Source organism: Thermomyces lanuginosus (genome assembly GCF_041956635.1).
Source record: "Thermomyces lanuginosus strain ATCC 200065 unplaced genomic scaffold VTN49scaffold_29, whole genome shotgun sequence".
NCBI lineage: Eukaryota > Fungi > Ascomycota > Eurotiomycetes > Eurotiales > Trichocomaceae > Thermomyces > Thermomyces lanuginosus.
Window position 1 is genome coordinate 525276 of NW_027192363.1, and position 22315 is coordinate 547590.

Genomic DNA, 22315 nt, shown 5'->3' on the forward strand with positions numbered 1-22315 from the left:
GCAACTGCGCAAAGGAATAACGTGATCATACGATGTCCTCAGCATGCTGCTGGCTGAGCCGTTCGGGCTCTCGAGGCGTTCGATAACCGCTCTGCGGCGTATTGGCGCCTCGGGGCGGACTGCCGAGGCTAGACATGGGTGACACGTATCCGCTTGGTGGCACGGGGATCTTTATGTCCTCAGGGGAACCCGGAATGATCTCCGGAGGAAGATCTGGGATGTGGATTCGTTTGGCTTCATTTTGATAGCTCGCCGGAATAATCTGGCCGAGTAAGCAACATCTCAGATCAATATTCAATGCATGTACACATACCTCGATGATTTCGTCCCTTGGAAATTGCAGGAATGGAATGTCAGATGTGCTGCAAGCCATGAGGTAGCCATACAGGACCCGTAGGACACTCTCGTGGGCGATGATAAGCAAGTCATTTTGCTCGCGTTCGAGCTCCAGAATGATCGGTTCAAGTCGTACAGCCAAATCATGATACGACTATTGACTGTCAGCAACAATCAAGCCATTCACACGGTCATGCTAGCCAACCTCTGCTCGCGGGTATCGATGATGATACGGGTCTTGTTCGTGTTTAGCAACCTCATCGGGATATTCCTGGCGGATTTTTTCTTCGGACATCTTCTCACACACGCCCGGATTTAGTTGACTCAGCTGTGACCGCTGACGAACAGTGAATCCCTTTTCGCGCAGATATTTCGCCGTTTCCACTGTCCGCCGCCGCGTCGATGTCCAGACCGTTAGTGGTTTTAACTGAGCATCAGTGTCTCCCTGCTCAATCATCGCTTGTCGTTCTTGCTCCCGATGCTTGAGCAGCGCGTCTGTCATCTTCTTTGCGTACTCATCGCCCAGCGGGGAAAGGGAAGCATCCGCTTTATACGAGTCTGATTCCAACGAGACACCAGCCTAAAAGTGTCAGGAGTAACATCACACCCCCTGGTTAGGATCTGCCTTACTCTAGCAAAGTAGGTGTGTCGTGATTTTATGTGGAGGTTCAGTAAATAAAACACAATCCGGTGCGAAAGATAGCCAAAACTCCGATTATTAATGATAAGACGCTCCCCGGCATTGATCATCTGCTGGGTTAGTTAGATTCCGTTCAGTGCAAACCTTGGCTCTTACCTTTATGTAATTGAGGTCCTTTTCCTCCATTGTTTCGAAGTGCGGAATTCTGGCCGCAATTCGGCCAAGATAGTGTCTTACAGCGTCGTCGGGATTCCATCCAACGTACTGATGCGCGGTCAGATCATGCCAGGCGGCGAAGGACTAGCGAACCTTACATCTGGGGAAGAGATTTTGACTCGACGGACGTTCTCTTCGATGATCTTCGGATCATCGCACATCGATTCGATGAAGAGCGTCTGTAGGAGGTGTCAGAGTCGCCCCGCCAACAGTGCTTGTCCAGCTCACCTCGATGTTATGCTTCGCAAATTCCTTGGCAAGGGAACGACGTCCCGAAGCAAGAGGGTTAACTGCGTCGTAGATCGCGATCTGACCATTTTCTTGCAGTAAAAAATGAAGAATGTCATCCCTGCACTTTTTTACGATCTTTTGTCGTAGCAACACAGAGGAGGCGGAGGCTACAGTCAAGTCAGCCCGTGCTAGAAGGCTGAACCTCGACAGACTCACCGTTTACAAAGAAGTAGTCGTGGGGCATTTCCTGCCCAGGCCCAATGGTAGCGCGTCTGTAGTCACCCAAATGAAAGATTCGAGTCTTGACCCCGAGCCTGCACGGGTTCAGTCCAAATTCCGCAAACTCGGATTCATGACACTAACCATCGCAGGTATCGCGCTAAAGCGACCGAAATGTGCCTATGGCAGAAAGTCAACAGGCAGATCCTAGTAGCTTTGCCTCGGCGTGACTGACGTTTTACCTCTGGCGGGCAATCCAACGGTGATGATCACAATGCGGCCAGCGTGGAACAGTCGGCCAGACTCGGTACTGTACAGCTGAGCCGGGGCAAGCTCGGCTCTTTCTGGAAGATCGTGGATAGCATCCACAAAGGTACTGGACTTTCTCCGGAATCGAGGCGAATTAGCGACGACGTCGGCCGTCCTGCACAAGTTGGAATTAGCGATCATGAATTGTTCAGGCACTGCTTCGGAAAGCCTTACAGCAGTGTGTCCATGACTCGTCACGTCGTATATTCTAAACTGAGAACTAGATCTCGACACCAACCCGGTTCTAAACCGAAGCCAAGATGCGCGATGAAGGGAATGAAGCTGGAGAGTACAAGATAGGTATATATGGGCGTGACTCAAATGATCGTGGTGATAACGTGCAGTTAAGACAAATCAGTGTACGGAGAACTTAAGGTCGGAGAATCTGACATGCAGCGGGCGTCAAGTCCGCGCACAGCAATGTATTCATACAATACTTGATATCATGCAATCTATCTGAACGACAATATTCATCAACTGCCCGCCGGCAGCCGATAGAGCATTAATATATGACGGATAGGAGCTGGGATGCTCCTCGTCATGAAGCAGGTGCTCTGGGGTCATCGGCCTTGGCATCTCAAACAAACAATGCAAACACCTGCCTCTGGCGTCTGCAAAAAGCTTCGGCGCTGTCATAATTTTTGTCCAGTCCTGTCCAGCATCTCCAATTCATTCCAGGCAGGCCTTGACACCGGGTCTGTCTTTTTCTTGAGGGGAATTTTCTACTTCTTTTGCCGCATTGACGGCTTCACGTGTTTGCAGTCCGGATTCCCCTTCGAAATAACCCTGTCGTTCGGACCCTGCGGAGCGGAAACTACGAATCGTCAAGGGCCATTTGACGACCGTCTTGAGCAAACAGTTTGCCAACATGACCGATATCTCATCGTCATTGTCCTTTCTAACGGATAACTCTGTCGCTTCTGCGCTCAGAGATGCATATCACACTTTCTCAGAGCGAAGAGCGGCGCTGGGGTTGCCGAACCCTGGCACCGTTGACAATCTCGCCAAAGAGGTGCAAAAGGACGTGTTGCTATCCAACTACATGTTCACGGGATTCCGGGCAGATCTGACGAAGGTGTTTGGCGTAACGCCTTTGTTCCGGATGTCCCATGCACTGGCCATGGGCGGCAGCGGCAATCTTCCCCCGTATGCTTTCTCTGCCATGTATGGAACGCCAAAGGTAAGAATTCCCCCAGCCTACGTCCGACGTTGATGAGATGAGATGATTTATTCGAGTAGGTGTTCATGCAAGGAAATCTCGGCAGCGATGGCGGCCTCAGCGCCGTTTGCAACTACCGCTGGAATAGCAAGCTGGTGACGAAGCTCAATGCGCAGATTATGTCGGGCGCATCGCAAGGCATCCTACAGATTGACAACGATTACACTGGCAATGATTTCTCCTTGTCCCTTAAGGCCTTTAACCCATCGTTCCTGGAGGGTGGACTGACGGGAATTGTCATGGGCAACTACCTGCAGTCTGTTACCCCATCGCTTGCACTTGGTTTTGAGGCTTTGTGGCAACGGCAAAGTTTGAGCACCCGCCCGGAGACGATGCTGTCCTACTGCGCCAAGTACCGAGGCTCGGGCTGGTTGGCCACTGCTCAGCTCCAAGCCCAAGGTGTACTGGCGGCGTCGTACTGGCGAAAATTGTCGGAGAAGGTGGAAGCTGGAGTTGACCTGAACCTGCAGTTTGCGGCCAACCCCGCCGCGGCGATGATGGGTGCCCCCAGCCGCGATGGTACCGCGACGATTGGCGCCAAGTACGATTTCCGGGCCTCGACGTTCCGAGCACAGGTGGACAGTGCTGGCAAGGTCAGCTGCCTGCTGGAGAAGCGGATAGCTATGCCGATTGCCATTACCTTTGCGGGCGAAATTGACCAGGTCAAGGTGCGTTCGATTCTTTTCCTCTTGCTTTAATCCGCTTGTGATGCTGACGGACATCTTCTCCACAGCAACAAGCTAAGCTCGGCCTTGCTGTGTCCCTGGAGATTGGCGGCGAGGAATTGATGGAGCAGCAGGAGCGGGCTGAGGCTCAGGGTATTCCTCCGCCTCCATTCTAAGGGTTCAGATGGTGACTCGTGTCTGCCCTTTGACCTCCTTTCTTTGGCTCCTGGCCTTGTTTTACTAGCTGCTTTGACTCCCGCATCCGCTCAGGTTTGTATAGAGGATATTGTGATTTGCCATGATTGGGTGTGGCATCGATTGGCATGACCGCGCGTATCGAAATGAGCTGTGGATCAATTTCGAAATCTCGTCTTAAGCTTTGTTTGGGTCGGGACCCTGTAATATAGTTTACGTGGTTTAAGCAAGTCAATCTGGAGAATTTGATTGGGATTTTGGTCAACGGGCATATGCTGGGTGTTTGGTAGTATGATCAGCTGGTCATGGCCCCAGCGTACCACTCCCGCGGAGCAGTCCGTACCGGCATGCGTCATGTTCCCTACTCGTACTGGATAGGTACCGTATTTGCCTGGTACCGAATACAACATTCTCGAACTCTTCCGTTTTTTGTTCCTTTTTATCTCGCCAATGGTGACGGTTACAGTAAAGCATCCTCGAGGCAAAGTGGAGTGGAGTGGTGGAGCTGTCAACTAGGACCAATGGTCACATGACGCGGTCCGTGTGCGTGATGGAAAGAAACAGCCGTGGGAAAAAGCTCAGGCCGAGCAGTCGACTGTCTGTATTCTTCAATGGAGTTCCCGAGTTGAGTCACAGACCTCTTTGGAAGACCGCATCCACGCTGCAAGTGTTGCGCTTGTCAGTCGAGAATCGATGTGGGAATCTGGGATCGTCCGGATAGACCTCCGTCCCTCCGATATTATCGAGCGGTCCCGTGAATGAATGAAGTCTTACACTCCAGCGGATGGAGTACGGAGTACTCTGCCTCAATTCCTTCGCTCTCTCAAGCTCGGATTGTAGCAGTCGGCTATTCTTCATCGGTACAAGCTTCATTCCTGAGCATTGAAGTGAAAAGTCTCTTAGGTAATAATGTAATAACCAGTAGTTAACTTAATAGTTAACTAACTATTAATGTATTTCATTCCGTCGTGCGATATTTCGATCAGCATACGGAGTACTCGATTCGGTACCTCTTGGTGCTGAGTCCGAAGATGCGCTGCTTGGTCCATGCTAGTGGTTGCATAATAAAATTTTCCATTCCTCATCTGATAAGTTTCAAGACCGAAAAAATGCCGTGTTTCATCGTCCCCTGTGGCTGGCATCGGCATGCTGGCGCTTGGGTCATGGCCCTCCTCCTCATCACCGCTCTCCCCGTTTCCATTGGATCCTCCATTCCAATCATCCGTCATGCGTCTGTACCAGGAACTTCATCGGCAGCCTCCGAAGCTTCCCTGCAGGCTCTGCCGCTTGCAGGTGTGTCCATGTCGCTCCCATGGATTGCTGTCCGAGGACGGTTTCTATGCTGGATGAAACAAGGTAGCATTCGGGCCGAGCGGACGGGAGCCCGGCATAAGCGACGCTCAAGGATTCTCTCGTTAGTAGTTACTTGGTCGGGGAGTATTCCCTCCCGGATCGGTACAGGAGTTGCGACGAGGTCAAAAGTAGACGGTATTCGGTTCCTTTACAAGAGGGACATGACTTCTGCAGGTTCCCTATCATTCCGAGTGCATTGAACCTGCCGATGCTTGAGCACTGGACTGCACAGCTGTCCGGAGAACCTAAAGCTGTCACAAAAATTAATACAGCCTGGTGGAATTGAGATTCAGCACGCAGGATCCAGAAGACTGAATCTGGACAGTATGCAGTCCTAACTCCTAACATGGCCCTCCAGGGCCGTAATATTCCGCCAGGATGAATTTTTTTTTTTTCCTACACTCCGCAGACCAGGCCCATTCCCATTCCCAGATGGAAATTTTGGCATGGACCGTCGTTGGAAATGGGCCTCTGCACCGCAGAGGTTTCTTTCTCTGGCCAGCTGGGGCCAGTCAAGGGCCACCGAGCCAGTCAGCATGGAGATGGTGGAGCCCCAGACTTTCCCCATCCAGATTGCAGCCACCACAGCTCCTTCCTTCCCTTGATTCGTGAAAAGTACGCTGGGTCAGCCGACCGTCGACCAACTCGGCTGACCGAACGACGGCTCCGAGGGGACTCCCCCTTTCTCTGTGCGGGCCTACGAGTCGTCGTTCCGGTCTGGGATCCTCTCTACGACAGAATTCACTCCATGGCATTCCTCGTACGAGTAGTGGGAGATTCAGCCCGACCGAGCTTCGGATGGCCGGGGGCCACGGGAGGTCCCTGTAGCTTTGGGACCAGCGCCGCGCTAACTGCCCGCGATGATGCGGGTGCACCAGGAGGGTAGGCGGGCGGCGGAGGGGAGCCCACCACTCCGAATTACTTACAGCACCCAAGCTGTAACCGATTCCGTACACAGTATCGCTGCGATCTTGGTCCATCGTTGACCATCGGACTGGGCCGGAGGGGTTCCGTCGTTCTCTGTCGAGCTGTCGATGGATGGCATCTGCGGCTGATTTCTCTTGATAGCGAGTAAAGAACGGACGGCAGGGAGGGAGCACTCGCTCGCCGTCCGTCCGTCCCATTCTGCACATTCAGGAAGAAAAGATTCCTTGTGTCTTTCGCGCCCGTTCTTTAATAATCCTCCCGGTTCCTGTTCTTGGGTCGACCGAGACGAGAGGAGTCACGAGGCCAGCACGGACCACCCGTCAGCGTTCCCGTGACTCGCTAGTGGCTGTGATGTAAGAATACCCAAACGGCGTTAATTACCAAGCGCACCGCAGACCCATACGGTATCACCGGTATCGAAGACCAAGGCTCCCCCTCCTCTCGAGTCTTTCCCGTCGACCCTGCAAGTCATGATCGCAGCCCTTTCTGCCATTTGCTCTCTTTGACATTGTCTCCCGGGCTCGACTCTAGCTCTGTCGAACCTCCCTCTCTGTGCTGTCCTCTTCTCTTGTCCTGGTTCTGCTGCGTGTCGGTCCAGGGCCGTGCTGTCTTTTTCCCCAACAGGTCAGTGTCTGTGGCGCTTCAGCATCTCCGATCGCTTGCTGGTGCCCGCTTGTGCGCATATCCTCCACTGCCCACCTCTCCAACTCCTCCTCAACCTCTGCTCCGGGCTCCCCCCCCCCCGTTCCTCTGCCTGCCCACGGCCTCTGCCTCCAAATCATCGTTTGCCAGTTGCTCTTTCTGGTGGGCATCGACGCTCCTTCCCTCCTTCCCTCGTTTTGCACACTTTGCCTCTCATCGCTCTCTCCCGATTGGTCCTATCCGCCGCACACCCCATCATCGGAAACCGCCAGCCACTTCTCATTGGTGGCATTGTACGTCACCTGCCCTCTTGAACTCTTTCCCATCCTCCTGCTCTCCAGAGCGCAGCCCTTTCTTTCCCCTTGGCCATTTCCTGCCGTCTGCTCCTTCCTGGTTCCTGAACGTCCGTCGCTCTTTCCGTGCCACGACCAAGTCGCTTACCTATCGGAATTCTTTCTAGCGGCAGACCCCATTGAGCGTCGTTTCTGCCTCGAGTCTCCCTGCGAGCCTCCCGACCGCCCATCGATTGCCGGGATCCCTGCGCTGGTGACGGCGGCAGCCAATCTCTGCGTGCGCCGCGGCTTCGACGTGGCCTGGCCCCTCTTTGCCCGATTCGGAACCTTTCAACGCGGCCTGCCCGATCAGATTCCAGCCACCATTCAGCCCGATCGGATCCGCTGTCCATACCAGTCGGCCTGACACGGGCTTTACTTTCCGCGCCCCGATCCTGTTCCGTCTATCGGCGCGACCAAGGTGCAGAGCCCCGCCATAACTCAACCGCCCATTTTGTCGCTCCTGATCATATTCGATAAGAAGCCGCCGTGATGTCACAGAATCGGTCTGGAGTATTTAACAGCCTACGGATGGGGGGTAAGCCGCTCCTTGTGCTTGGTTGCTGTCTCCACGGTGTGTCTTGACAGAGCTGACCATGTATTCCCCGCGACTCACAGAGGTGATCCGAGAAAAGGTCCAAGATGGCGTGACCGGCGAGACCAGGGAGATGCAGTATACACAATGTAAGATTGTCGGAAATGGCTCCTTCGGTGTGGTGTTTCAGACCAAGATGTCGCCCAGCGGCGAAGACGCCGCCATCAAGCGCGTGCTGCAGGACAAGCGCTTCAAGGTTGGTGCTTCTGCGATCGTCGCCGGACGGTTTGGGGGCTGACGTGCTCGATGCAGAACCGAGAACTGCAGATTATGCGGATCGTCCGCCACCCCAATATCGTCGAGTTGAAGGCTTTCTACTATTCGAGCGGCGAAAGGGTATGTTCTGTTCTGTCAACGATGGGACCACAGTCGACTGATCTTTCTTTCCCCCCTTTTTGTAGAGAGATGAAGTCTACCTCAACCTGGTCTTGGAGTATGTGCCGGAGACGGTGTATCGGGCATCACGGTACTTCAGCAAGATGAAGACCACCATGCCCATGATAGAGATCAAGCTCTACATCTATCAGCTCTTTAGGTCCTTGGCCTACATTCACTCGCAAGGAATCTGTCACCGAGATATCAAGCCGCAGAACCTGCTGCTGGACCCGGCCACGGGAGTGCTCAAACTCTGTGACTTTGGATCCGCCAAAATTCTAGTCGAGAATGAGCCGAATGTATCCTACATCTGCTCCCGCTACTACCGGGCGCCGGAGCTGATTTTCGGCGCGACTAATTACACCACCAAAATTGGTATGGAGGTGCTCTGGACTTTTTCTGGAAGAGTGGAACTAACAATCGGTAGATGTCTGGTCCACCGGCTGCGTGATGGCGGAGCTCATGCTGGGACAACCTCTCTTCCCCGGCGAGTCCGGAATCGATCAATTGGTGGAAATCATCAAGGTTCTGGGAACACCAACGCGGGAACAGATTCGTACCATGAACCCGAATTACATGGAACATAAGTTCCCCCAAATCAAACCTCACCCGTTTAACAAGGTACGACCCATCACAATTGGTGCAATGAGAACTGCGGTCTGACAGCGTCAACCAGGTTTTCCGGCGGGCACCACAAGAGGCCATCAATTTGATTTCCGCCCTTCTGGAATACACGCCGACATCGAGATTACGCGCGATTGAGGCCATGTGCCATCCATTTTTCGACGAGTTGCGGGATCCCAACACCCGCTTGCCCGATTCGCGGCACCCGCAAAATGCCGCCCGGGACCTTCCTAATTTGTTCGACTTTTCGCGTCATGGTACGAAACACTGGGTCTCTCCTAGTTCTCCCTCTTGGGAAGCTGCTAACATCGTCGTTTCTTAGAACTATCCATTGCACCAGAATTGAACGATCGGCTGGTCCCTCCCCACGCTCGCCCAGCTCTCCTGGCTCGAGGCATCGACCTGGACAACTTCACACCGATGTCTCCAGAAGAGATGCGGGCCCACCTCGATTGATGTTGGCTTCCCTTTCTGCGCAATATGTGTCGTCGCCGTTGGTTCACAGATGCTATGCGAATCGACCGGCGTACCGCCGTATTCCGTCTTTTCGTGCATTGGGTGATGCTGCCGCTGCCGACAAGAGGTCCAACTGTTTTTGCTCTTGAGATATCCTTGCAAGGTGCGCGCGTTGGCCGGGATTCGTCGGATGGTATATAAGTCACACTACATCGGCCCGGACTGGAATATGTGGCCTGTAAAGCATGGGCAGCGGGGTGGGACGGTAATGGCCTGATGCACAAAAGATCCAGCAAATGGTGGTCGAAAAAAGTTCTCGTGGTGTCTTGGGCCTCTGAATGGGATGACCAGATTAAAAAAAGGAAAAAGGAAAAAAGCCAAAAATGATACCCCTTTCTCTTTTGTGTGAGTCTTGTCTTTGGGGAAAATCGGCCCATTGCCTAGCTTTACTTGAATATCTAGAGATAAGTCGAAGCGGGAAAAGGTCGAGAACGAGGGCAAGTGTTGTTCGGGACATGGGAAGTTTTGATTGCACGGCTGTGGATGAGAATCATGTCTTGTTCTTGCTTTTATCTCTCTTCGGCTTCGCATCAAGCTTGTTTGTCTTTTCTTCCTCCCCCCTTGTCATTTTGTTGTCATATTTGCTTCCGGTTATGTGTGGGAAATACAGACGACTACATATCCTCTGTGTTCTCTTGAGTCCTGGCTGGGAATGGATGAAATGATTCATTTTGCTCTTCTCCCTTGTCCTCTGCAGCGGTCGTCCATCGCGCTTGTGATTCTCATTGCACTGTGTCTGCTACGTCTGCGGAAGCATCTATCGCTATGCTATCTATGCTGGGATGGTCGGTCTGGAGTGGTTTGCGTTGCCAGGAGTTGTCAATCGAGGGCTCGGTGCTGCATTTTTCCTTGTACGGTGCTGCATGACTTCGGCTTTGGTTCTGTTTGGCTTGCGTAGATTGGAAGAATCAAGTTGTTCGGCTTCTGTAGAAGACAATTCTGTATCATTCAGGCCCTATGTCCATCATTCATCTGTTATATACGTCCAGATTCATGAATCGATTGCCGTTCACGGATGGAAGGTCACGAACCAGCTATGTGATTACATAATCTCGCATCTCACACAGAGCCATGGACCAATCGGCTTCAGGACTGGCTTCGCGCTGGCAAGATCTCCTTTGTCGCCAGCGCTGGCGGCCCTTGTTCACGCGCTTCGCAGCTCTCAAAACGACAAGAGCTACAGGGAGCGAATCTTAGTTGACTGCCATTGTACCGACGTGTGCAAAGGTGCTTATGCAGATTCAAGCATTAGCCATTGCAGCGACCCTGCTCCATTAGGCATTTTCTAGCGACAGGCCGTGCTTTTTTATCTTCTTCCAAATTTTGGAAATAAGCTACAATGTCCGATTACGACCGCCGACATAACGGATATCGCGGCGGCGGAAGGAAGCGGCGCTTCAGGGATGAAGACGATTACGACCGTCGCCAGCGTCGCCGGTATGAGGAGCCGCTAAGCGCGAGGTTGCGCAGGCAATTGATCGGGATCGCCGAATCGGTAGGTCGTTCTTTCGTGTTTTCCTCCCCCACTGTTTGAAGTTTCGTGACAACAGGATTTTGACTGGATATAAGGCGGCGCGCAGATTCGAGGACGACGCGGTTCACATTGCCAAAACGGTTGCTGACAACTACGATGACGAAGAAGTCCGAGAGCAGTTTCTAGAGGTCCTCGTGAAGCTGGTGGTCGAGCAACCATTCAAGATTCAATTCGTCGCGGTGGTGATCCTCGCTGTGAACACCATCAAATCGGATGTGACGGCAGATGTGCTGAAGAAGACGGTGGAAGCTCTGCACGGTGCGTTAGATATTGGCGCGTGGCGCGATGTCAAACTTCTTTTGCGGTTCCTGGGCTCGCTTCAGGGTATTTTGGAGGGAGATGGCGTTTTCTCCATTCTCGAAGAGTTATTTTCGCGCGCAGTCGATTTACAGACGAGCTCCTCGGAGGATGTAAGTTATGGAATCGCGTGCTCCCGGCATATTATTCCGTTGAGATACTAATGCGATTGCAGTCTCTGGGGCTCCAGATTGTCAAAGTGATTCTACTGACGTTGCCGTACGTCATGGCATCGTCGGCAACGGGATTCGAGAGTCATGCTGCTGCTCTCCTTGAAAAGACCGATGTCATTGCGACAACGCCGCACCCGCTGGTCGCTCTCGTCGACCCCTTCGCGTTCGAAGAAGAGAGGCCCGAGACGATCCAGAGCGTCATCAGCTTACTTCAGGCGCAGTTGCAGCGAGAGGCGAACCGGGGTTGGGAAGTACGATGTCTGCTTCGCCCGTGGAAGTATCTTCCTCGTGAAGGAGAGGGAGCAGTGCCGTTTGAAACATCACCAAAGCATGCGCTCCCGCAGGTTCTGATTCCGAACCCAGTCAAGAACGGGCCAAGGGCTCACTATCCGGACGTTTACTTCTCCGTGTATGCGGGCCAGGACGTGGACACTGTGCCGCCGACTACGGATGTCACATCAATCCTCGTGCGGGATGCGCTGGTCGATACGATCAACGCCCTCGACTTTAACCGTATTGCTGTTGCCAAGTTCCTCATCGATGTGGATTGCTACTTCTCGGCCGATGTCTTTGTCAAGCGCGCGACCCCGTTCGACCGGATGCGCGAGCTGGAGCCGGATGCGCAGATGTGGAAGCCCGAAGACGTGATTGTCGACGCGGTCTTTTCGCAGCTATTTGAGCTGCCGTCGCCCGAGCACAAGCTTGTGTACTATCACTCAGTGCTCACCGAGTGCTGCAAAGTGGCTCCAGCCGCGATTGCCCCGAGCCTCGGCCGCGCGATCCGGTTCCTCTACCGCAATGTTGACAAGTTGGATGCGGAGCTTTCTCATCGGTTCCTGGACTGGTTTTCTCATCACCTGAGCAACTTTGGCTTCACATGGAAATGGACAGAGTGGTACGTAGAAGAACCTACGCTAACCCTTGAAGAAGAAGAGACTGATCAATTGCAGGATTGACGACTTGGAGCTTCCCCCGGTCCATCCCAAGATGTCGTTCATCACGGGCGCAATTGATAAGGAAATCCGGCTTAGCTTCGCGCAACGGATCAAGGGGACCCTCCCAGAGCAATATCACGCGCTGATTCCAGAAGGCAAGGAGAAGGATACTCCTGATTTTAAATACGATGTCGATAGTAAGATACCCATTCCCTCCCCTAATTGTGGCATCATGCTCATATCTGTAGCCACGCCGTATGCCAAGGAAGGTCGGGAGATTCTGCAGTTGATCCGGAAAAAGGCGACAGACGATGAGATTCAGCCTCTGATCAATTCCATTGAGGAGCAAGCACGAGAGCACGGAGTGGCGGACCCAATGATCCCATCGACGGACGCATTTGTCACGTCAATTTGCTATGCTGGCGCCAAGTCACTCTCGCATGTTCTGTCATGCATCGAACGCAACAAAGACCGTCTTTTATCCATCGGACCCCGGTCCGCAGCAGCCCGGCGGCAGATCATCACGTCCGTGCTTGAGTACTGGCGGGACCAGCCGGGCAACGGCATTAACATCATCGACAAACTGCTCAACTACACTGTGCTCACCCCCATGTCTGTGCTGGAATGGGTGCTGCTGGACCATCTAGACGCGGGCCGCATCCTGGCACAGTCGCACATCTACGAAATGGTCTCGGCAACTGTGGGCAAAGTGACGAACCGGCTGCGGCAGATTGTCCTGGCACGCAGCCAGCCGCAGGGGCTTTATGAGCCGCAACTCAGCGTGCTCGACGAGACGCTCAAGCGCGAGCGCCAGGACATGCAGGCGCTCTTCGCGCTCATTGACGACACCGTCGGCCCGCTGGCCCATGGCGGCAACGATCAACTCATGGAGCGCAGCGATGCGGATCCGGCCACGCGTGAGGAGAACGAGCTGCTGCGCCGATGGGCTGCCCGCTGGCAACGCGTGTTCCGTCGCAAGGCCGCCGTCGAGGAGGCGTTTATTCAGGAACGCATGGCGACGGCGCCGCCGGTGGGAACCATGCCGCCGGCCTCAACGACGAGTGGTACGGGGGAGAATAATGCTATGCAGTCATAGTGATTTCGTCTTTTTGTGTTCCTTCTCAAACTATTTGCTGTGTGATGAAGAAATGTACATGTAGAGTAGTTGCTTGTCCGGAATTTTGCTCTTGCTTCAGCTTCTATCCGTCTGGGTGTATGGAGTACAATTGCTGGCCTAGTCTATTCTTCTGCAGGAAGGAAAAAAAACATAGCATCATCATCATCATCATTCAATCAGGAAAGGAAACGGCATCAAAAAGAGAAATTGTTTTTGAGGGTGGGAAAAAAAAAACTGGTCCCAGAGAGGCTCGAACTCTCGACCTTCGCATTATTAGTACGACGCTCTAACCAACTGAGCTATGGGACCGTGTACGTAAGTCTGTCGCCCGATTTTTGATTTGAGAGGCAATCAGCTGCGAAAAGCATGGAGACAAAGTCCGAGGATGAATCTGGCCTTTTTTTTTGGGGGGTCCTTTGTCCTCGAACCCGATTTCAAAACGCGCCGACAAGAGTTCAACTCTGATGGGTATGCTACTATGTATGAGTAATGCTCAGATGATATGGAAAGAATACCTTAATGAATTGATTGGTGATTATTAGTCCATCCAATTAGGCTACATACATGAGATCAGTCACCATCATTACCCAAGGTTTTTTTTTTTTTTTGTCTCGCTGTGATTAATCGGCATCTGGACTTCGCTGTACATCATCCGGCATCCTGGGCAAGACATCTCATCCGGCACATGAAGATTACAAGAATTAGGATAGCTGATGACATGAAGAATTAAAAAAATGTACATAGAAGGCAGGATGATCGTGTTTTCCCGGCATCATGTCGTAGACGAGGCTGGCGAGTGGCTTTTTTGCCATGTAGGATCCACCTACGCGTTCTTCTTGTCGTCGAAGACGTATTTGCGGTCATCATTGCCCTCGACCGTCTTGACGATCTTCTCCATTTCCTTGCTCTGGCGCTCCCATTCCTCTTTGGCCATCTTGGTCTCGCGACGGAAGAGCTCGTCGTTGGGCTTGCGGTAGCTGCCGCCCACGCGGTCCCATAGCGTCGTGAACTGGCCGTAGTTGTAGTTGAAGTAGAGATGGTGCATGGTGTGACATGCTGAACCGTTGATCACCGGATTGTTGGCGATATACTCGCCGTCGTGGATCATGATCGTCCAGAAGTTGATGAAGACGAACAGGAACACATACGCCACCTTCTGCAAGGGGAAGATGAGCGGGAAGATATGGTACGGCACGCTCTGCGACCAGCCGTCCAGCGGATGGAATGCATGCGATGCGAAGGGCGTCGGCACAATCCACTTGTGGTGTGGCTTGTGCAGCGTCTTGTAGACCAGCGGGTGGTGCAGGCCGCGGTGGATCCAGTAGATGCAGAGGTCGGTAAACGCAATGAAGAGCGGGAACTGGAGGATGTTGTACAGCGGGAAGGGCGCCTCGTCCAGTCTATCATACATCTTGCTGTAACCGCGCACTTCCAACACGAAGAACGGCGCAGTCAACAACGCCAGGCCCGGCATGGCGCGCAGGGCCTGGCCGATTTCCATCCAGACCTGATTCTTCAGGTACTTGGGATGCTTGAGGTTGTTCTTGTCAAACACAAACACATATGAACCGCCGGAAAAGAAGAAGTAGGTAATCAATCCAAATATCCTGCCGGCGACGTCAGTAATTAGTCAATCCAACATATCCAACGGAACAAACGAACCAAGTGATTAGGAACAGGCTGATACTTTGCCGGAAAATATTGTCACGCGCCCAGATGCTCTCGTATGCATACTGCGTCGGCTCCAGCGAGAAATAGGCGCTGGCGGGCTTGAACACGTAGGAATTGATATCGCTCAACACCGGGAGGGTCTGATTCGCGCGATGCAGGTACGGCGCCAATTTGGGCGACTCCGCCAGGGACGCTGGCAGGACCGACGAGTACAAGCGGTCCCCGATATAAGTGTCGAACACCTCGAGAACAATATCCATGGCTGCAAAAGACTCTCAACACCAGGTGACGTCGTCTGCCAGCTTGGATGTTGTTGGGGACGGGAAACAGGGACGACAGGGGCGCAAAGGGTTTTATTGGTGCAAAAAGTCCCAGTCACACCAGCACGGAAGCCAAGCAGCCGATGGCACCGTACGTTCCGCAGCGGAGAAAAATCCGGCACGTGACTCGAAGCTGACTAATCCCTGATTAGATAAACAGTCGGATCTCGGCAGCGCAGCAGCGCGGCTTGGCCGGAGCTTGGCGCCGCTGGGCACTTGGCAGCCGCCCGTCCCGGAGGCCGGGGCGGTCCCTTCGGCCGCCTTCGCTAAATTAAGCGCCAGCCCTGTGCTCACGTGACCCCTGTGCGTTCGGACGAGCACTTACATAATCGTTGGCCCGTGCTCCGCCCAGGCGGTCGATTCCCACACACACAAACTCCCGGGTCCGCCCCACTGCCCTTGCCAGAACCGTCGCCAGAGTGGAGCCCATCATCTCTCTGACTTGCACTTTGCACCTGCTGCGGCTTGACTCCCCTTTCTGCCTTCCTTCCTTCTGCTGCTTTCCCGCCAATTGTGCCTTGTGCGGCCTGACTTTGTCCCAGCGCCTCCCCTTCTAGACTGTCCGCTGTCTATCGCTGGCCGATTCCGCTCCGCCTGACAGTAACAACAGCTGACCCCCGAGGCCCTACTGTGTTTTTCCCCCGCTAGCTTCGGGCATCGGCCAACCCACCCCCCCCCCATCGCCCTAGGGTCCCTGGCGGCTGTTTTGATCGCTTAGCCGCCGAAATAAATTCTCTTCCCGCGCCCTACCCAACAAACTTCCGGTCGCCTTCGCAGACCGGTCTTCCGTTTCTGAATATTGCCAGATTATTTCACTACCGTTCTGTCCGCGGGTGCGCAGCGTCGCCTCGTTCCGACACTCCGCTCCGAGAAAATCCCGGGCTCTCCGTGTCACTCGACCACCGCCGTCGCAGCGCCTTGGACTCCCCGTCGTGAACGATTGTTGTGACCGTTACCCGCCATGTATAACGCTCATCGAGGAATGGTGCCGGCTCCCAACTCCCGGTTGACGGAGTTGCTGGAGCAGATCCGGCAGGAATTTGAGAATCAGTCGCGCAGCACGGGCGAGTTTGAGCATCAACGTAAGTCGCTCCTTTTGTAGAATCGTCACCTCCATGGATCTTGTTTGATTAACCGAAAATTCTTCCCCAGTGACCGGACAGCTACAAGAGATGGAAATGATCCGCCAAAAGGTGTACCAGCTGGAGCAGGCGCAGATCAAGATGAAACAAGAGTAGGTCATTTCCCGTAAATGCGATGAGAGCACTCGTCTGATCGCCTGCGTAGCTACGAAGCGGAGATCCGCATTTTGCGACACGAGCTGGAAGCGCGCGGGATCCAACCGATCCCGTCGCACTTGTCAGGCCACCAACAACCTCATGCGGCACCCTCCCAGGCTCCCCCGAATATCGGCCATGGCCAAAATAACCTGTTCGGTGGAATCATGGCCAATCAAGGAGGTAGTGGTCCCGGACTTGCCCCTCCCGTTCCTGCCCCCCAGGATCAGCAGCAACCGCAGCATAACCTCCAACCGGCTGCATCAACGGCCCCAGGCCCGCTGCAACCGGCGCAGAGCTCCTACGGAGGATATCAGCACGGTGCTGCTGTGAACGGTATGTGTAGTTGGTTATGATTGGGAGTTGAAATGCTGACTCTGGCTTGTGTTGTTCTTTGTAGGCTACGGTCCACCGCCGCCGACCGCGTCTCCCGGACCCGGCAAGGGCCGTGGTGGTGGGCGCGCTCCGCCGGGGCCGGCGACCCCCCAGCAGAACCATCAGTTGGCATATCCGCCTCCGACGGCCTCGCCCCAAATCCCTCGTCCCACACCTCCTGTGCAGCCGGCTGTTCGGGAGCGTCCCGGAAACTTCCTGGCCAATTGGAATCCGGACGACCTGCCCGCGTCACAGAAGCGAGAGGGTCCGGACTGGTATGCCGTCTTTAATCCCGAAGTTCAACGGGTGTTGGACGTCGAGCTGGTGCATCACTTGGTGCACGACAGCGTGGTGTGCTGCGTGAGATTTAGCCGGGATGGCAAGTACGTGGCGACCGGCTGCAACCGGTCTGCTCAGATCTTCGATGTCCAGACGGGTGCAAACGTGGCCACCCTCCAGGACGAGACCGTGGACAAAGACGGTGATCTATACATCCGGAGCGTGTGCTTCAGCCCGGATGGGAAGTATCTGGCGACGGGCGCCGAAGACAAGCAGATCAGGGTAAGAACCTTGTTTTCTGTCATTGATGTATTATGAATTCTAACCATGTATAGATTTGGGATATTGCGACCCGGACCATCAAACACGTCTTTACCGGCCACGAGCAAGACATTTACTCTCTCGACTTTGCTCTCAGCGGACGGTATATCGCGTCTGGCAGCGGCGACAAGACGGTGCGATTGTGGGATGTCGTGGAAGGCAAGCTCGTGTATACTCTCAGCATCGAGGATGGTGTCACGACAGTGGCCATGTCGCCGGATGGTCACTATGTGGCAGCCGGTTCGCTGGATAAGAGCGTCCGAGTTTGGGATACCACCACTGGCTATCTGGTGGAGCGGCTCGAGAGTCCGGATGGTCACAAGGACAGCGTGTACTCGGTCGCGTTCGCACCAAACGGCCGCGATTTGGTCAGTGGCAGCTTGGACAAGACGATCAAGATGTGGGAGTTGACCGCGCCACGTGGATTGCTGCCGGGAACTGGTGTCAAGGGAGGCAAATGCGTGCGAACCTTTGAGGGCCACAAGGTGAGTAGTCTTGTCATTCTCGCGTGCACGGGACAATGACAATGGCTGATACGAGGGCTACGTATAGGACTTTGTGTTGAGCGTTTGCTTGACGCCGGATGGAAACTGGGTGATGAGTGGTTCCAAGGATCGAGGCGTTCAGTTCTGGGATCCCGTTACTGGAAATGCGCAGATGATGCTCCAGGGCCACAAGAACTCGGTCATCTCTGTTGCTCCTAGTCCCACCAACAACTTGTTTGCCACGGGTAGCGGTGATATGAAGGCGAGAATCTGGAGGTAAGTGGCATTTCCAGCGATCATCGATCTAGTGCTGACATTTGAATAGATACACGACCTATACCGGACGGTGATGTACGAGATACCGGCGGGTTTGGCGCATGTGGATAGTTCTCATGTTTGTTTTCCTTTGTCCGTTTTGTGAGATGTGTCTTATGGCTGGTTCTGTATGTTTTGCCTGGTCTGGGTCGATTTCAAAACAATGTCCCTGTGTTTTTACTACGTTGCGCCGTCTCTCCATCGATGTTTCCAAAGACTTCAAGAAAAGAGGGGGGTTCCAATGAGAATTACGATTTTTCTTCAGTGCAGTTGCTCATCCAATATTCCTTGGCATGGCCCCTGTCGATAACCGGTTCCAGTATGAGGAAGATGTAGCGTTGGTCAAAATGGCTAAACGACCGATAATGTCTCGACGGCCGGATGAACACGACCGCACACTGCAAAATGTCGAAACTCATTATCGAATGCCGACAACCTTCGACAACTGTAGGCATGAAATTTGAGATTCTTCACAGTGGAGGTGGGATTATATCGCCGACGGGACACTTCTCTGAGAGAATAAAGCCTCTAATATGAGTTTAGCAGGAGATGTCTCGTATTCACAGCCTATATCAAATCATCGAAGAGGCGCTCTCAGGTGACATTTCATTGCCTAAGAGTGCCCCTGTAGCTGCGCATCTCCACAAGGTCCTTTTCAAGGACGCAATTACAACGAACGTCATTTGAACATCTCAGTTCGTTGCAAGAGCATAGCCTGCGTTACTGGCAAGGGTCGGTGTAGTCAACTGTCGTCCACGTTACAGGAGTTGTTGCCCACTAAGCAGGATGAGAATCTACTTTCGGCCCAAGGTCGGCGAGTGTTGTCCTGCGCGGTACAGCGTTGAAGTGTATATTCTACCGAATACTGAACCTATTTATGGCGCAGAAATGGTTGAAGGGTGGGTTATGATTATCTGAAACGCCAGATGGTCGGAGAAGTGAGCCATGTGAGATGAGGCACTTTTTTAACGTTTCTGGTCGACTTGGAGGGGTTTGGGTTCTAGTCATCGCTCGAGGGAGACCAAGAGTAGGTCAATAATCTGCATGCCTGGGCATTCATTCACGCTGGCCTCGATAATACTACTCGTAGAATGCCAATGAATTAGCTCTTTGAGGGTTACGTGATGGCCTTGACCATCCAATAATACGTACACTGACGTTAGGGTTCTCTCAGTTCAAACTTCTCAGAAAGAAGACGGTATCCAGGTCCCGGACCGCCCATATGTTGGCCAGTTAAGTCACGCGACAATTTCCCAATTATGTCTTCAGAGACAATGATGATAGACAAAAAAGCTCACATGAAGATCGTCAACTCGGACCCCTTGGGAGATCTTCTCCCCTGCGGCGCTAGTCGTCTGTCAAGATGACTGTCATTTTGATCGGCAAATCACAGCTGTGTCAAGACTCAGGGCTCAATAGTCAACGCGCAGCCACTAAGCTGACGCCGACCCGCGTTCAGAGCACACCAATCAACATCCCAGGCAGCAACGGCACGAGTTACTTTGTATACGTGATGGCCTGGGTCGAGATCTGCTTATCTGCATCCCGGCTGCAGGCTGCATTATCCAGCACCGCAGCCGCCAATAACGCCCCGTCATGGCCAATGTCGTCTGCAATATGTCAAGACACAGCTCACCCAGGGTCCCAGGCGGATCTTGCCCAGATCTCTTTCGGTTCGTCGGCTGATTGGTTCACCAAGGGCGCCGGAGTGGCGGATTCTGTCTGGATGACGCCGCCGGCCACCGACTCACCGGTGTCATTCTCCTTTTTCCGCTTCCAGCTCTCTTCCGCATTTCGTTGGGTTTCTCTTTCCATCACCATTTGGCACGAAGTGTTTTTGGAACGTGGGAGGAGCTGGGACAAAGTTCACGGTCATCAGCGATTGATTCCAGCCGTTTGGGCCACACTAACTTGATTCAGTTATTACATGGGCGATATTCTTGGAATTTATTGCTACAGACGGGAGTGCTGCTAACGCGAGAGTTCGTTGATGAACGACTCGACAAGAAAGTCGACAAAGTTTAGGGCTGACTCGACCAAGGAACTGACGCGAATAGGCTATAGTATGACCGCTTGGCCAGCTCCTTTTTGAATAGGCTCATTGGCTGAGAGAGCGAATCATCGGCCAATGACGATCGGCTGATCGCTGGGAAAGTGAGGGCGGGCCGAGGGTACCTTCCTTTCTTTTCCATCTTTCAGCCTCAGACGCCATCTCTGCACAATCAAGGCATCAAGGCATCAATACAAGAAATCCGGATCGACGACGATCTTCTCCAATCGAGACTCCTCCATGCTCATTCCCGACTAGTCAGTCAGTTACATAAGCACCCGGTCAATTCATCATTAGCACGGTGGAATCCAGCAGCTTGGATTCAGACGACAATCACCATGTTGGATCAATCAGATTAACGCTCGCTCCATTGATCCGCAGTCACCAAGCGGAACGCAAACGCCGGACTGGACGTCGGAGCCTCTGCCCTGGGGCCCAACACCTGCTAAAAGATGCCTTCACAGTATTGTTTAAGCTTAATATACGAGTCCAGGACTCGCAGAACTCTCCATTTAATAACATCCTAACCAAATCAGAATGGCCTCCCTGACCTATGCCAATCAAACAAATCACACTCGCCGTGCATACCGCTGCTTGTGTCCAAGTACCAGTTCGCTCGTGTGTGCTTGACTATCATTTGCTGGCCGGAGCACACGCCAATCCCAATCTTGGCCTGTCCGAGACTCCTGGTTCGCTTGGGGAACTAAATTGTGGATCCGGAATTTGTGAGCTGTGAACACTGAACATTCAGAGACGACTCCGGCTGACTACCAATTGCTGTCGAGTGTTGGTTCGCTCGTGCTGACTCCAGCTCCAGTCTTCGACCACATTGGCACTGGACTGGCTTAAAGCTTTCATAGCTCATTCCCCCTGAACTTTACCAGATTGGCGATTGGCTTGGTCAATTTTGCATGCTTCTAGCGATTCTGTCGGAGAATGAATTCTTTCACACCGGCCCCCTGGGCCTGGATCTTGTCATCGTCGATCGTCGTCTCACTGGATATCCGCCACGGACGAACCCAATTGGCTCCTAGTCTGTCGGGGAACAATGATCACCGAATCACATTAAACTCGGGGATCCCGGAGCCTTTGATCCTATCCAGGCTCTAAAACGATCCGCTCCTAAGCCCCAGCTGGCTATGGATCCTCTAGCTGGGCTTGGGACGCGAAAAATCTGGCATGATCCCTCAAAAAACACGATTAAACTACTCCGTATCCCGCCCGCCAGGAGAACTCCCGGCCGGACCGTCTGACAGTTGACAACCTTGACACAGCTCCCAGTGATCCGATATAACCTAACCTACATAAAACTCTATCCTTGTGAGCATAGTCAGATAGTACTACTGTTTTGCTCCTTTGGAGAATGCGTGTTTTGCGGAATCCATTCCATGAAGTCGACGAGAAATCTCGTTTCGCTTTCCACGCTAAGGAGTGACAATTTGAAAAGTCTTTGCGGCATGATGCCCGGAGCACTCTCAGTTTCCCGCCCACAACCCCTCCTCGCTGACATCCCAAGCGACTGGTCAAATCAATCCGGAACTTGAAACCCCAGTTCCGCGATTGGTCCTAAACCTGGCGTCCTGCCCTAGTGCCGAGCATTGATCGCCAGTCTTGAAGAAGACTCAACCACGCCCAAAGTGACTACCTTTCCAGTCCCGTGCGGCCATTTGTGGCGTGCGTCTAACCCAGGAGAGCTTGGGCTGGACGGGGCCCGGCCGTCCACGAGTCGTTCCTCCAGATCATGAACCACCCCAAAGTTCATCGATCGTCTC

At 53.3% G+C, this 22315-nt stretch overlaps 12 protein-coding genes and 1 non-coding gene across 13 annotated transcripts; 8 read left to right on the plus strand and 5 right to left on the minus strand.

Annotated features, from left to right (window-relative positions):
• Positions 1–25: 25 nt before the first annotated feature.
• Positions 26–2139, minus strand: VTN49DRAFT_3705 (uncharacterized protein; the record flags this gene model as incomplete). Its single annotated transcript, XM_069411570.1, has 11 exons — positions 26–262; positions 314–490; positions 542–916; positions 967–1086; positions 1133–1240; positions 1291–1371; positions 1421–1590; positions 1640–1737; positions 1787–1822; positions 1878–2066; positions 2126–2139. The coding sequence occupies 11 exons, from the start codon at positions 2137–2139 to the stop codon at positions 26–28; spliced, it is 1605 nt and encodes a 534-aa protein (XP_069268175.1).
• Positions 2140–2819: 680 nt separating this feature from the next.
• Positions 2820–4011, plus strand: VTN49DRAFT_3706 (uncharacterized protein; the record flags this gene model as incomplete). Its single annotated transcript, XM_069411571.1, has 3 exons — positions 2820–3131; positions 3191–3838; positions 3904–4011. The coding sequence occupies 3 exons, from the start codon at positions 2820–2822 to the stop codon at positions 4009–4011; spliced, it is 1068 nt and encodes a 355-aa protein (XP_069268176.1).
• A 1128-nt stretch (positions 4012–5139) lies between these two features.
• VTN49DRAFT_3707 (uncharacterized protein) lies at positions 5140–7651 on the plus strand (the record flags this gene model as incomplete). The annotated part of the gene is made up of 2 exons (XM_069411572.1): positions 5140–5323; positions 6957–7651. The coding sequence occupies 2 exons, from the start codon at positions 5140–5142 to the stop codon at positions 7649–7651; spliced, it is 879 nt and encodes a 292-aa protein (XP_069268177.1).
• A 125-nt stretch (positions 7652–7776) lies between these two features.
• Positions 7777–9334, plus strand: VTN49DRAFT_3708 (uncharacterized protein; the record flags this gene model as incomplete). Its single annotated transcript, XM_069411573.1, has 7 exons — positions 7777–7822; positions 7903–8075; positions 8132–8215; positions 8281–8629; positions 8682–8875; positions 8931–9135; positions 9201–9334. 7 exons carry the CDS (start codon positions 7777–7779, stop codon positions 9332–9334), a joined length of 1185 nt encoding a protein of 394 aa, XP_069268178.1.
• A 43-nt stretch (positions 9335–9377) lies between these two features.
• VTN49DRAFT_3709 (uncharacterized protein) lies at positions 9378–9771 on the minus strand (the record flags this gene model as incomplete). Its single annotated transcript, XM_069411574.1, has 2 exons — positions 9378–9386; positions 9457–9771. The coding sequence occupies 2 exons, from the start codon at positions 9769–9771 to the stop codon at positions 9378–9380; spliced, it is 324 nt and encodes a 107-aa protein (XP_069268179.1).
• A 78-nt stretch (positions 9772–9849) lies between these two features.
• Positions 9850–10261, plus strand: VTN49DRAFT_3710 (uncharacterized protein; the record flags this gene model as incomplete). Its single annotated transcript, XM_069411576.1, has 2 exons — positions 9850–10033; positions 10092–10261. The coding sequence occupies 2 exons, from the start codon at positions 9850–9852 to the stop codon at positions 10259–10261; spliced, it is 354 nt and encodes a 117-aa protein (XP_069268180.1).
• A 472-nt stretch (positions 10262–10733) lies between these two features.
• VTN49DRAFT_3711 (uncharacterized protein) lies at positions 10734–13429 on the plus strand (the record flags this gene model as incomplete). Its single annotated transcript, XM_069411577.1, has 5 exons — positions 10734–10889; positions 10964–11338; positions 11401–12293; positions 12349–12530; positions 12582–13429. 5 exons carry the CDS (start codon positions 10734–10736, stop codon positions 13427–13429), a joined length of 2454 nt encoding a protein of 817 aa, XP_069268181.1.
• Positions 13430–13685: 256 nt separating this feature from the next.
• VTN49DRAFT_t49 lies at positions 13686–13759 on the minus strand. Its single transcript has one exon. It is a non-coding gene; the product is annotated as a tRNA-Ile (tRNA).
• A 514-nt stretch (positions 13760–14273) lies between these two features.
• Positions 14274–15381, minus strand: VTN49DRAFT_3712 (uncharacterized protein; the record flags this gene model as incomplete). Its single annotated transcript, XM_069411578.1, has 2 exons — positions 14274–15057; positions 15113–15381. 2 exons carry the CDS (start codon positions 15379–15381, stop codon positions 14274–14276), a joined length of 1053 nt encoding a protein of 350 aa, XP_069268182.1.
• Positions 15382–15474: 93 nt separating this feature from the next.
• VTN49DRAFT_3713 (uncharacterized protein) lies at positions 15475–15874 on the minus strand (the record flags this gene model as incomplete). Its single annotated transcript, XM_069411579.1, has 2 exons — positions 15475–15707; positions 15763–15874. 2 exons carry the CDS (start codon positions 15872–15874, stop codon positions 15475–15477), a joined length of 345 nt encoding a protein of 114 aa, XP_069268183.1.
• A 528-nt stretch (positions 15875–16402) lies between these two features.
• Positions 16403–18528, plus strand: VTN49DRAFT_3714 (uncharacterized protein; the record flags this gene model as incomplete). The annotated part of the gene is made up of 7 exons (XM_069411580.1): positions 16403–16523; positions 16594–16675; positions 16729–17054; positions 17119–17654; positions 17708–18178; positions 18246–18454; positions 18504–18528. The coding sequence occupies 7 exons, from the start codon at positions 16403–16405 to the stop codon at positions 18526–18528; spliced, it is 1770 nt and encodes a 589-aa protein (XP_069268184.1).
• Positions 18529–18555: 27 nt separating this feature from the next.
• On the plus strand, positions 18556–19180 carry VTN49DRAFT_3715 (uncharacterized protein; the record flags this gene model as incomplete). Its single annotated transcript, XM_069411581.1, has 2 exons — positions 18556–18728; positions 19060–19180. The coding sequence occupies 2 exons, from the start codon at positions 18556–18558 to the stop codon at positions 19178–19180; spliced, it is 294 nt and encodes a 97-aa protein (XP_069268185.1).
• Positions 19181–19856: 676 nt separating this feature from the next.
• Positions 19857–20408, plus strand: VTN49DRAFT_3716 (uncharacterized protein; the record flags this gene model as incomplete). The annotated part of the gene is made up of 1 exon (XM_069411582.1): positions 19857–20408. One exon carries the CDS (start codon positions 19857–19859, stop codon positions 20406–20408), a length of 552 nt encoding a protein of 183 aa, XP_069268186.1.
• Between the last annotated feature and the right edge of the window lie 1907 nt (positions 20409–22315).